The sequence below is a fragment of the Lontra canadensis genome, unplaced genomic scaffold (assembly GCF_010015895.1).
Source record: "Lontra canadensis isolate GAN:19392208 unplaced genomic scaffold, GSC_riverotter_1.0 scaffold48, whole genome shotgun sequence".
In the NCBI taxonomy this organism is placed as follows: domain Eukaryota; kingdom Metazoa; phylum Chordata; class Mammalia; order Carnivora; family Mustelidae; genus Lontra; species Lontra canadensis.
Window position 1 is genome coordinate 14,744,889 of NW_022631042.1, and position 13,822 is coordinate 14,758,710.

At 38.8% G+C, this 13,822-nt stretch overlaps 1 gene segment (V, D, J or C); it reads right to left on the reverse strand.

Annotated features, from left to right (window-relative positions):
* Positions 1–1,417: 1,417 nt before the first annotated feature.
* On the reverse strand, positions 1,418–13,360 carry LOC116876955. The segment is given in 5 exon segments: positions 1,418–1,929; positions 2,968–3,015; positions 10,709–10,831; positions 12,881–13,210; positions 13,329–13,360. Coding segments are annotated over 5 exon segments (744 nt in total).
* Between the last annotated feature and the right edge of the window lie 462 nt (positions 13,361–13,822).

Below are 13,822 nucleotides of genomic sequence, written 5' to 3' on the forward strand. Positions count from 1 at the left end.
CCTACCTTTCCATTGTTAGTGCTGCTCTCATTGGGTTCTTGTGAGATCAGGAACATGGTGCCTGTGACACACTGGGACAGATCTGAGCACACCCACCAATCATGTAACAGGTTATACTGTCACCACCGGATCATCTTCAACCAAACAAATGAATCTGCTTATATTTGAAGGAGAAATACCTGGACACTTTCACTGGCTCTGGCTCCCTTGGGGCCAGTGCCCCAAAAAAGACATCATAAGGACTATCTCTGGAAAGAATTAGAAATGTAGAATTGACCAACATTATAACCAGTGCTGACTTCGAAGGCTCAGTTGTTGTGCTGTCCCTCACTTTGGACTCTCAGTTAGATTGCACCAAATGAAAGAACACATAGGCAAAAATAGACTTTTGATTGTTTTTTATTATGCCTATTATGAAAAACAGTACAAAATTCAGGTATCAAAGATTGCAGCTTCTGGATGTGTAGAATAAAAAGCTAGTTGGCTGTGGTTTAACTGTCCTTATTTCATCTTACAACACTCGAGCCAATGCTTACAGAGCCTCATCCAGTAGGGGCCTGTTTGACTTCAAGTATGTACCACAAATCAACCACATTTGACAGAGCGTGTAGACAAAAACAAAACAAAACAAAACAAAAAAACCCTGGGAAAATAAAACACCATCACCACACCAGCGCCCTCCTTCCACCCACACTGTTTCCTGAACCACCACCCTTCCCTCTCTGCATCTCCCAGTCCAGGGCATCCCAGGTCCAGTTGGGGAAGGAATATTTGTAGAAATATACACATACATGTAAATGAGTGTCCAACTTGTAGTATGTGTATGTGTGTGCGTGCGTTTCTATTATTTCCAACTTAGAGTTGCCAACAGTAGATGCAAATGCTGTTGAGGACCTGCATGTACCCAACAAAATTATCTCATCTCAACTACACAATGTAAGAAGACTAATCACTCTAACTCCACTTGACAAATGAGAACAATAGCACCAAGATTCAAACCCAGGCACTTGGGGTGCAGAGTCAAGCACTTATCCTTGGGACAGGTCTAAGCACACCCGTCAGTCATGTGACAGGTTATACTGTTGCCACCAGCGTATCTTCAGCCAAATGATCTGAATCTACTGACCTTTGAAGGAGAAATAAGCTGGGCACCTTCACTGGCTGTGGTTTCCCCTGGGGCCAGTGTCCCAAAGATTGCATCATAAGGACTATCTCAGGGCAAGAATTAGAAATGTGGAATTGACCATTATTACAACCAATGTTGAACTGGATGGCTCAGTTGTGATACTGTTCCTTACCTTAGACTCTGAGTTAAATTGCACCAAATGAAAGAACACAGAAGCAAAGTAGATTTTTTTATTGCTTTTATTGTGCCCATTATGAAAAGCAGTACAAGTTCCAGGTAGCGAGGATAGTGGTTTCAAGGTATGTAAAATAAAAAGTTTCCAGGTAATCATCTTGTTAAAAAGTCCAAGAGACTGCATGCTGGCTGTACTCAGAAGCATGGGGACTGGGTGGCTGAGGAGCTGGTGGACATTAAGGAGACAGCAGTGTTGAAACCACATGGCCCCACCCTGAGTCATGGCAGAATTTGTTCTAGCTGCAAAGTGAAAGCTTCTGTTTGCCCAGTGGTGTGTAAATCAGTTCTGCAATAATGATGCAGTAGAAAAAGACACATGAGAATGGAAATAACCTAGTTTCAGAAAGAAAACCCCACTTGATCCTCAGCAGAGACTTTTAGGGACAATAGCCAATGGGAAAAAGTAGAACCTTGTGCCACCATGTGTTGGGAACTCTTCCCATTGCTATAGAGTGCTGGTCTCCCAAGCAGAGAGACGGTGATGATGATGGAGTAGACCAGGCTCTTCAGGAAGAGGAGGAGGTAGGTGTAGTAGGCAGATGTGTTCATGAGCTGCAGCTGCAGGGTGTCTAAAAGAAGCATTTTATTAATTTCACATGTTTTTTGAAAGGCTAGGATTTATTAATGGGTGAGGGGTGATGGTATACATTTCTGCTGACTTAGGTTCAAGTGACACACTCACACAGCACAAACAGATAGTAAACATCTACATCACCACCACCACCACCAAAACAACTCAGAACCTAGTTTGTAGGTCATGTCAGTCACACATCTGTGAAATTCACCTAGAATTTTCCAAGGTATTAAAAAGTAAGGTTGTGTTTATAAAGAATGAATCCAATGGGAAAAAGGCATTGATAAGAAATATATTTTAGCATTTCTTCCTCCCCACCATGTCTCTAAGTAAAATAAGAGGCAATATCCATTAAGTACAAACTAAATGTCACTTATTTTGAGAACTTTGCATGCAAAGCCCGAATCTTAGTTAATTTTTATAACCTATGAGATCATTATCTTCATTCCAATTTTACAAATAAACAGAGAACACAGAGAGAATCTATTTGTCTAATTTCATCCAAGTAGTAAGTACGAGAATCCAGATTTCAATCCCAGCAACATGGCATTTAAGAACACTTTCTAGGCTGCTCATGTATAAAGTGGGAATAAAATCTTTCACAGTGAGTATTAAGAGAACTAAACAAAATATATTCACAGTCCAACACAACACCTCTGTTTGAGAAGGTCTCCGTGTCAGTTCATGTTACTAACCACCAGCAAAAACAGAGGCTTAAGAATATAAAAGCAAAATGATAGCATGTCCTTAGTCAGTAGAAACAAAAGCCACAGAAGTAAGTGAAGTCTGTTGCTGAAGGAATTCAGAGCACATCACTGCATCCCTAATTTATAGTCTTTTCACACCCAAAACACCATTTTGTGTGAAGAACACTCCTGAGAAATGATGAACTGACTTACTATCACTCAGCTTTATTGCAAGATCCAGCCATTATGAGGCTTCTCCCTGAAGTCAGGGAAATTCAATGGTTACATTGATCAGGAGGAAAAAATGCTACAGCATAAAATAAAGGCAAACATAGAGCAAAACTTACCATTTTCATCATTCAGAGAAGCTTTTGTGGCGTTAATAGCAGAAAGCTCTAAAGAAATGAGAGCAAGTGTTATTTATTTTTTCACATCCCTTTTTTGATGTTTCTATATTGTGCATAGAGGATAGATAGATGATAGATAGACAGATAGAACTGATCAACAAAGAGAAGAGAGACATTACAAATATGAGCTCCACAATTCCAGAAACAGTTGGTCTGATTTTATGTAATTCAGTAGATCAATTAATATACTGTATTTCTGCACCTAAAGGTGTTGCAAATCATGAATGATGCATTTTTTTTCTTTTTTTTCTTATAACTGGAAGGTAATGTATGAGACTATCATGTTTCCTTCTGTGCTTATAGCTCCTAGCACAGTTTCTGTTGCAAAGTAGATGTTCTTTTTATTTATTTATTTTTAAAGATTTTATTTATTTGTCAGTGCACAAGCTTCCAAGAATCAGCACTAGAAATCTGCTGTAGAATTGCATTAATAGAAATGTCTTCATTAATTTTGTTGCTATGAGAAGACCTTGGGAGATATTCCTTTAAGAGATAGGTGCTACGTAAAACACATCATAAACAAGAACTTTTCTCTTACCATAATAATCACCATGGAACTTACTATATTTTTTACTTTTCTTTGATCACTAGAAAAATCAAAACCTAACAGGATAGTTCAGCCCAATTGGTGAATTAAATTTATGCATTGTTCACTTGCTTCCTCTCTGTTAGTTGCAGAAGTTAAAAATTAGGGCTGTCTGTATAATCTTATTTTAGTTAATTTTAGGAAAGGATACAAGTAAATATAATAAATATACAAATAAATTCATCCATGTTATGTTTTCAACAGCAAGCATTTTCTGACATAATCTCATTTGCTCTTCCTCACAATTCAGGTGGAAGCAAAGGTAAATGTTTAACCCAAATTTGATCATTGGACAAACTAAGAATCTGTGAAATAAGAAAAATGCAACCCAGGAAATTTTAAAAATCTAATTGCCTATATTTATCAGCCTGTTCATGAATTGAGCAACATCCTATCTATCAAATAGAGGAGAACCCCAAAGGGCTACAGGAAAGAGGTTTTTCAAGATAGAGAGGGAGTGAAAAAGAAATTATTAGCAAGGAATCCATACTTTCAGGCAAGGTCACGCTCCTAAGGTAATGGAGGGATTTTTCAGCAAAGTTCCTAGTGCTGATCAGGAAATTCCCATGTCTACTGGTTACAGGTTACACTTCTGGGTGTTAAAACTGCAGTTGGGTAGGTATGAAGACTTGGTGTACTGATTTGTGGCCTTCAGCTAAAGGAGTGCATTTTAAGCCTGTGGTTGTTCTTTTTAACAGTCTTTTTAGCAGATCCTTTTGACCAGACTCTCAGTTTAACTGAAAGATGGGTTCTCGATTGAAGGCATTAATACCACGCTCAGCAACTGCTCTGAAGTTCTCAGTATTTGTTGTTCTTCTGGGTGATATTAACAGGTCTTGACCTTTTCACTTAACCCTTGTGGTATTCACAGGTTACCACTTCAGGTTTACAATTTTTGAGTTGGTCATTCTCTTCATTCTTTTGTGATGTTCCAGTCTTAGAAAAATAATTTGCTTGGAGATTACTGGCTTTGAATTTGCACGTCAAGCTTTTGAGAGAATGTAACACACCAGGCAGATTGTTAATGATGCCTATAAACAAGATAACTCCCCATGTTTGAAGAGCTATTTGATGCCACAGTGCCCAAGACTCAAAGCAATTAAAATCAAGTAAGTAAGAAAGACACTGCTGAAGGAGTCACTCTGTTAAGCCACATGGTTTGCACAATAATCTGTTGTTGTTCAGTATTAATGTCCCCAGTAGTGTTCATCTGTTCATCTGGATATAGCACCTGGTATTGCCTACAGCACAGATCCAGCCTTGTTCAGCCATAAACAAGGACTATCTCACTTTGAAAAGCTGTTTTGGTCAGAGTCTAAGGTTTTTTGTTGGGCAGCCATCACTTTAGCAAGGGATTCCGAAACAATTTCAAGAATGGAGGGAAAAGTCTTGATCATACCTCATTTACAGTTATCCCTCACCAGAGAATTAGGGCCAGTCACAAGAGTAAATACTGGAGGTTTCTTGGTAGTTCCTACTAAATCTGGATATAACTTTACGGGAGTCAGACAATGAGATGTCTTATTTACCCTGAGAAAATTCAGGACCAAGGTTAGATTATCTGCTAGCCTGAAATAAAATATTGCTCTTAATTCCAGAGGTTAACCCCCTTGACAATGATGTGGGAGAGACAGGCCATTACCAGAGTAAAGGAAAAGAAAAGAGGGAGAAATGATTTTGTATTTAGTTAAATATGGAGTCTTAAATCCTTGTTTTGGTGAAAGCAGTCTATTTTGATGTCAGCTACTTCTCTTTCCCTCAATTTGATTCAGAAACTCCAGGGTCTGGGCAGGACCAGGTGTCAGGTGGAGATTTCCATAGCTATGTGATGTGCAACTGAGGTTCAATACCTTTTAGTTTTACAGCAGGAGCACTAGGTAAGGTCACTCTTCTACTGGGGTTTGGGGGCTATCTTCCTCTAATGTTGTGTCTAAAATACCTAAATACTTGTGACTGAGAGGATCCTGGGGTCATTTGGGCACCACACTGCGAAGGTAGATATGGGGGTGTCTGTAATGCCATGAATTTGGTAGTCTTCTGTTTATGGCTGTCATCTTTTCAGAGTGGAAAATCAATTCAGGCTACAATGAGTGCTCAAAGGAGCAAAGAGTGGAACAGTCTTATAGTCTTTGGCTTTACGTACCTCTTCCATTATTAATTTTTTATTAGTCTTTTGCAATGAGTCTTTAAATGCAAGGACCTTGAAATGTTTAACCATAAAGGCTTCTGTTTAATTGAGGAATCCTTTTTTTAAGGGCACTTCTTTTTTTTTTTTAATTTATTTTCAGTGTAACAGTATTCATTGTTTTTGCACCACACCCAGTGCTCCATGCAATTGGTGCCCTCTCCAATAGCCACCACCTGGTTCCCCCAAACTCCCACCCCCGTCCCTTCAAAACCCTCAGATTGTTTTTCAGAGTCCATAGTCTCTCATGGTTCACCTCCCCTTCCAATTTCCCCCAACTCCCTTCTCCTCTCCATCTCCCCTTGTCCTCCATGCTATTTGTTATGCTCCACAAATAAGTGAAACCATATGATAATTCACTCTCTCTACTTGACTTATTTCACTCAGCATAATCTCTTCCAGTCCCTTCCATGTTGCTACAAAAGTTGGGTATTCATCCTTTCTGATGGAGGCATAATACTCCATAGTGTATATGGACCACATCTTCCTTATCCATTCATCTGTTGATGGGCATCTTGGTTCTTTCCACAGTTTGGCGACCATGGCCATTGCTGCTATAAACACTAGGGTACAGATGGCCCTTCTTTTCACTACATCTGTATCTTTGGGGTAAATACCCAGTAGTGCAATTGCAGGGTCATAGGGAAGCTCTATTTTTAATTTCTTGAGGAATCTCCACACTGTTCTCCAAAGTGGCTGCACCAACTTGCTTTCCCACCAACAGTGTAAGAGGGTTCCCCTTTCTCCACATCCCCTCCAACACATGTTGTTTCCTGTCTTGATAATTTGAGCCATTCTAAGAGGTATAAGGTGGTATCTCAATGTAGTTTTAACTTGAATCTCCCTGATGGCTAGTGATGATGAACATTTGTTCATGTCTGTTCATATCTTCTGCCCATTTTTTGATATGATTGTCTGTTTTGTGTGTGTTGAGTTTGAGGCGTTCTTTATAGATCCTGGATATCAACCTTTTGTCTGTACTGTCATTTGCAAATATCTTCTCCCATTCCGTGGGTTGCCTCTTTGTTTTGTTGACTGTTTCCTTTGCTGTGCAGAAGCTTTTGATCTTGATGAAGTCCCAAAAGTTTATTTTCGCTTTTGTTTCCTTTGCCTTTGGAGACATATCTTGAAAGAAGTTGCTGTGGCTGATATCGAAGAGGTTACTGCCTATATTCTCCTCTAGGATTCTGATGGATTCCTGTCTCACATTGAGGTCTTTTATCCTTTTGAGTTTATTTTTGTGTACGGTGTAAGAGAATGGTTGAGTTTCATTCTTGTACATATAGCTGTCCAGTTTTCCCAGCACCATTTATTGAAGAGACTGTCTTTTTTCCACTGTATGTTTTTTTCCTGTTTTGTCAAAGATTATTTGACCATAGAGTTGAGGGTCCATATCTGGGCTCTCTACTCTGTTCCACTGGTCTATGCATCTGTTTTTATGCCAGTACCATGCTGTCTTGGTGATCACAGCTTTGTAGTAAAGCTTGAAATCAGTTAATGTAATGCCACCAGTTTTATTTTTGTTTTTCAACATTTCCTTAGCGATTTGAGGTCCCTTTTGATTCCATACAAATTTTAGGATTATTTGCTCCAGCTCTTTGAAAAATACCGGTGGAATTTTGATCGGAATGGCATTAAAAGTATAGATTGCTCTAGGCAGTATAGACATCTTAACAATGTTTATTCTTCTGATCCAAGAGCATGGAATGGTCTTTAATCTTTTTGTGTCTTCTTCAATTTATGTGTGTTCTGTAGTTCCTTGAGTACAGATCTTTTACCTCTTTGGTTAGGTTTATTCCCAAGTATCTTATGGTTCTTGGTGCTATAGTAAATGGAATCGATTCTCTAATTTCCCTTTCTGTATTTTCATTGTTAGCATATAAGAAAGCCACTGACTTCTGTACATTGACTTTGTATCCTGCCACGTTGCTGAATTGTTGCATGAGTTCTAGTAGTTTGGGGGTGGAGTCTTTTGGGTTTTCCATATAAAGAATCATGTCATCTGCGAAGAGAGAGAGTTTGACTTCTTCATTGCCAATTTGGATACCTTTTATTTCTCTTTGTTTGATTGCTGTTTCTAGGACTTCTAATACTATGTTGAACAAGAGTGGTGAGAGTGGGCATCCTTGTGGTGTTCTTGATCTCAACGGGAAGGCTGCAAGCTTTTTCCCATTGAGGATGATATTTGCTGTGTGTTTTTCATAGATAGATTTGATGAAGTTCAGGAATGTTCTCTCTATACCTATACTTTGAAGCGTTTTAATCAGGAATGGATGCTGGATTTTGTCAAATGCTTTTTCTGCATCAATTGAGAAGACCATGTGGTTCTTCTCTCTTCTCTTATGGATTTGTTCTATCACATTGGTTGATTTGTGAATGTTGAACCATCCTTGTAGCCCAGGAATGAATCCCACCTGGTCATGGTGGATAATCTTTTTAATGTGCTGTTGGATCCTGTTTGCTAGGATCTTGTTGAGAATCTTAGCATCCATACCATATTCATCAGTGATATTGGTCTGAAATTCTCCTTTTTGGTGGGGTCTTTGCCTGGTTTGGGGATCAGGGTAATGTTGGCTTCATAGAAAGAGTCTGGAAGTTTTCCTTCTGCTTCAATTTTTTGAAACAGGTTCAGGAGAATAGGTGTTATTTCTTCTTTGAAAGCTTGGTAGAATTCCCCAGGGAGTCCGTCAGGTCCTGGGCTCTTGTTTTTTGGGAGGTTTTTGATCACTTCTTCAATCTTGTTACTAGATATCGGTCTATTCAGGTTGTCACTTTCTTCCTGGTTCAATTTTGGGAGTTTATAGTTTTCCATGAATGCCTCCATTTCATCTAGGTTGCTTAGCTTATTGGCATATAATGGTTGATAATTACTTCTGATGATTGTTTCTACTTTCTTGGTGTTAGTTGTGATCTCTCCCTTTTCATTCATAATTTTATGAATTTGGGCTTTCTCTCTTTTCTTTTGGATTAGTGTGGCCAATGGTTTATTGATCTTATTGATTCTTTCAAAAAACCAGCTTCTAGTTTCATTGATACATTCTACTGTATCTCTGGTTTCTACCTCATTGATCTCAGCTCTAATCTTGATTATTTCCCTTCTTGTGTGGGGATTTGGTTTGATTTGTTGTTGATTCTCCAGTTCTTTAAGGTGTAGAGACAGCTGTTGTGTTCTGGATTTTTCAATTTTTTTGAAGGAGGCTTAGATGGCTATGTATTTCCCCCTTAGGACTGCCTTTGCTGTATCCCATATGTTTTGGACTGATGTGTCTTCATTCTCATTGGTTTCCATGAATTGTTTCAGTTCTTCTTTGATCTCCTGGTTGATCCAAGCATTCTTAAGCAAGGTGGTCTTTAGCTTCCAGGTGTTTGAGTTCCTTCCGAACTTTTCCTTGTCATTGAGCTCCAGTTTCAAAGCATTGTGATCTGAGAATATGCAGGGAATAATCTCAGTCTTTTGGGATTGGTTGAGCCCTGATTTGTGTCCCAGTATGTGGTCTATTCTGGAGAAGGTTCCATGTGCACTTGAGAAGAATGAGTATTCTGTTGTTTTAGGGTGGAATGCTCTGTATATATCTATGAGGTCCATCTGGTTCAATGTGTCATTCAATGCTCTTGTTTCTTTATTGATTTTCTGCTTGGATGATGTCTCTATTACTGAAAGAGGCGTGTTAAGATCTCCTACTATTAATGTATTCATATCAATATGACTCTTTATCTTGATTAATAGTTTTCTTATGTAATTGGCTGTTCCCATATTGGGGGCATAGATATTTATAATTGTTAGATCTTATTGTTGGATAGTCCCTTTAAGAATGATGTAGTGTCTTTCTGTATCTCTGACTACAGTCTTCAGTTTAAAATCTAATTTATCTGATAAGGGAATCGCTACCCCGGCCTTCTTTTGAGGCTTAAGGGCACTTCTTAATGATCTTATCGAGTAGGAGAGTTCCTCCATATGGCCATTGTATTTTTAGGTGGTCATTGTCCTGAGGCCTGGCAGTAATTTTGTAGAACATCAACCTCAAATGGAGTTAACCCACACCCCAGTCCAGCCATATCTGGCCACAAGTGAGTTAGATCCCACATTTCTCTCTGGCATTATTTTGAGGCCTTCAATCTGATGGTTACCAAGCCAGTTCCCAAGGACATACAATATACTTGATTTTGTAATTTTACAAGGTATATGTAATCTGGGAATATAGTTCTAAGGTAAAAAATAAACATGTATATCAGAAAATTGTGTGCTTGACTGTTTAGAATGTAAGGATCCCATTAGCTAAGACATAGGCTTCTCAGGAACAAACAAACACCTAAAAGGGATGTGTCCTGGAATTGGGGATTGTGTGTGTTTTACATGGTAGCTCCTTGCACAGAAGTTTTCTTGAGGTTGATGGGTGACCTGGTGCAGATCCAACCTCTTTTGTGTCTAACTCATACTGTCAAGGAAGTGTTCTTGAGTTAGCAAATGCTCTTACAGCCTCTAAATGCTTGACTCCTGCCTGCCATTTTTTTGTGGCTTTTTCCACCTTTCCCTGTTACCAGTAGCTTTGTCTACACAAATGAAGACAGACAATTATGTGCACATAATGTATGGGAGGTAAAAGATGTTGCTGAGTTTTGGCTACAAAAAGACTCTGTGCATCACCAACAATTCTCCAAGGAACTTGCTGAAGTTTCCACCTGGAGAATTTGATCTAGATTGTTAGGGGCTTGACTCCTGGCAGGCCCTTTTGTCCCTTCAGTTGTCTCTGTGCGAACAATGCCAGATCAATTGGGCTCCAAATCTTCTAGCTCAACTTAACAGTGGCATGCCACTCTGCCAGTCCAGGTTGACCTGCCCTGTAAAGCAAAGCCAATTAGATTAGGAGTTCAAACACAAAGAGAGTGGAGCTTAGAACCAAAGAACTCACCCACAGCCCTTGGAATAAGTGAGAATGCTGAACTCAAAGGGCTCACAGTTAACACCTCTTTGTTTTGCTTTGTCTCTGAATGTCCCTGGGAGTCTACTTCATATTCCAGTGCTGGCAACAAATCTGTTAAAGAATAGAAATTCAACCAAGTAAATGTTAAAGATCTCTAATGGTGCTATTAATCAATCAATTAATGAATCACACAGCAACCCATTATCAAATAGAGGGGAGCTCCAAAAGACTACAGGAAAAGAAAAGGTTTTAACAATAAGGAGTGGAAAAAAGAAAATTATTATCAAAGAATCCATTGTTTTAGGCAGTCACCCTCCCAAGGGGAAAGAGTGAGTCAATCAGGAAAGTTTCTGGGGCTGAACAGGAAATTTCCATATTGACTGGTTGAAGGTTACTCTTTTGGAGGGTTGAGATTGCACTTGGATTAAGTATTAAGTCTTGCTTCACTAACTTGGGGCCGTAAGCTAAGTGTTGCTATTTTGGGTCTTTCAACACTCCAAGAAGACAAAGTCTTACTTCAGAAATTCAAGCGTGTATATAGCAAAGTTCTTCACAGTTCTTGTTATGTACTTTCCCCATTGCTTAAAAAGTGCCTATGAACCACAGGGAAAAGTAAAAACTGATTCTTTCTTATGGGCTCTCTGTGGCCTTGGTCTGTGATGTTAATGTCAGGACTTGACTTGACTTCTGAGTCTAGTGAGTTACTGAATCACAGTGGGATCTGGGCACATTCTGCTGTTTGCCCACACTGTCTAAGTATGACCGGTGTCTACACCAATGGGGCTCTTTTGGGATACTGTGCCTGAATCATAAGTGACCCTGAGTGATTAGGAAAAGAAGTATCTATTGTAGAAGTATCTATTGTACTATCTATTGTAGCCATCCTCCTTGGGACAGTAGTTCATCCTGCATCCCTTTCAGGCCTGGCACACACTAGGACTGCGATAGATGTTTGCTGAGTCACTTTTACTCATGGTAAGAAATACATTCATTGTGCAGAATGGAAGAATGTACAGATTAACCTCACCCATCTCTACTTACCAAATTTTACTTTATGGTGGTATATAAAATACAATTCTGAAAAACCTAAGATCATACTATTATCTACCTTAGCAGCCAAATTACTATTTTGTTGTTGTTGTTGAGCCACAATCTGGTTCCTTTAAATGGACAGCATTTTGACCCCTATAACTCTTGTTTATGGGTTATACTTTGAGTAGAGAAAGAATGAAGTGAGAAGGACTTTGCTGAGTAGAACATTCTTTTGAAAGCTGTATAATTGTTCTTATTTCCTGATCAAGTAAAGTCATCAAAAGCGAACTCCCTGAACATTTCTTTTGTGTGAGGTTGCTAGGTGTTTCCCTGTGTATTATTTCATTTAATCCATGAAATGACTATAAAGAATATTACTGTGACATTAATATTTTGGGTGATAAACCTGAGGTGAGAAAGGCTAAATGAATTATTCTTTTTCTTCTCTGTATGTTCCAAAGCCCATACTGTTTTTTATTTTTATTACTTTTTAGGATTTTATTTATTTATTTGTCAGAGAGAGAGAGAGAGTGAGCACAAGCAGGGGGATGGCAGGCAGAAGGAGAAGCAGGTTCCCTGTTAAGCAAGAAGTCTGGTGCTGGACTCAATCCCAGAACCCTGAGCTCATGACCTGAACTGAAGGCAGATGTTTAACCAACTGACCCACCCAGGTGTCCAAAAGCCCATGGTATTTTTTTTTAATTAAAAAAAATACATATATATATATATATATATATATATATATATATATATGTTTATTTATTTATTTATTTTGAGAGAGAGAGAGAGAGCTCGCACTTGGAAGACAGGGCAGAGGGACAGAAACTCAAGCAGACTAAGGGCTGAGAATGGAGCCCAAAACTGGGTTCCATTTCACAACCTTGAGATGACCTGAGCTGAATGAAGTATCGGACACTCAACCAATTGAGCCACCCAGGCACCCACAAAGCCTATACTATTTGACTTCAATGAGCAAAAAGCAACGTATTTATGCTACCAATAAAGGCAACAGCATTAAAGAAAAAACTCCTAATTGCTTGTTTTCATTAATACTTGACAGAAAAGTTTAAGTTTTCCCTTTGAAACAAAGGGTTCTGGGAGGTTGTATTCATGTTTATATGTACATACCTTTGTTTATTGAAGGAAAAAGAATCTCTTGATCAACATTTCCTTTATCCTGCTCGTGTTTGACAATACATTTGTGTTCTTTATCCATTGATGCTCCAGTCACTGTCAGCCAGCTGAATTTCATGTATGTGTCGTTAGTCTTCATGGTGTCTCCCTGCTGGGATTTTAGAATTGTTTTGCCATCCTTTTCTTTCCAATCTATCTTGAAAACATCAGGGAAAAAATCTTCAAGTAGACAAAGATATGTTCCAGCCTTACAGAGTTTTATTTCAGCAATTGAAGGAAAGAAAATTGTAGGCTTGGGGGAAATGTCTTCATCAGGACTTTTATCTGTGGGAGAAAATGGAATAACAAAACATTATAAGAGAAACACAAATATATTGTGTGGTTTGAGACCACCCAGCATACAGTAAACAGAAGGAAAGATTTCCATAGAATTATTGCCTACTATGGCCTTTCATTCACAGTAGATTATGAGGTTTTTATCTTCTTAATTTCCATGCGAAAAGAGGTTATAGAGGTTATATAACTTGCCCAAAGTCACAGCTCTTAAGTGAAAAGGCCTGGATCAAAACATGGCATATTTTTACACAATACAGTCACTTGTTTGAATGGGAATCTATCAAGTTAACCTTTTAGTCACAAATATGGATCCCATGACCACCTCTGAGTACTGGAATTCTATTCTCCTTGATTTCTGATTTTTTAAAAAGATTTTTATTTATTTATTTGACAGAGAGAAAGATTACAAGTAGGCAGAGAAGCAAGCAGAGACAGAGGGGAAGGCAGACTCCCTGTTGAGCAGAGACCCTGATGCAGGGCTCAATCACAGGACCCTGAGATCATGACCTGAGCCAAAGGCAGAGGTTTAACCCACTGAGCCACCCAGGCACCCTTGATTTCTGATTTTATAGAACATCTCCTTCTCACACCTGAAAAATG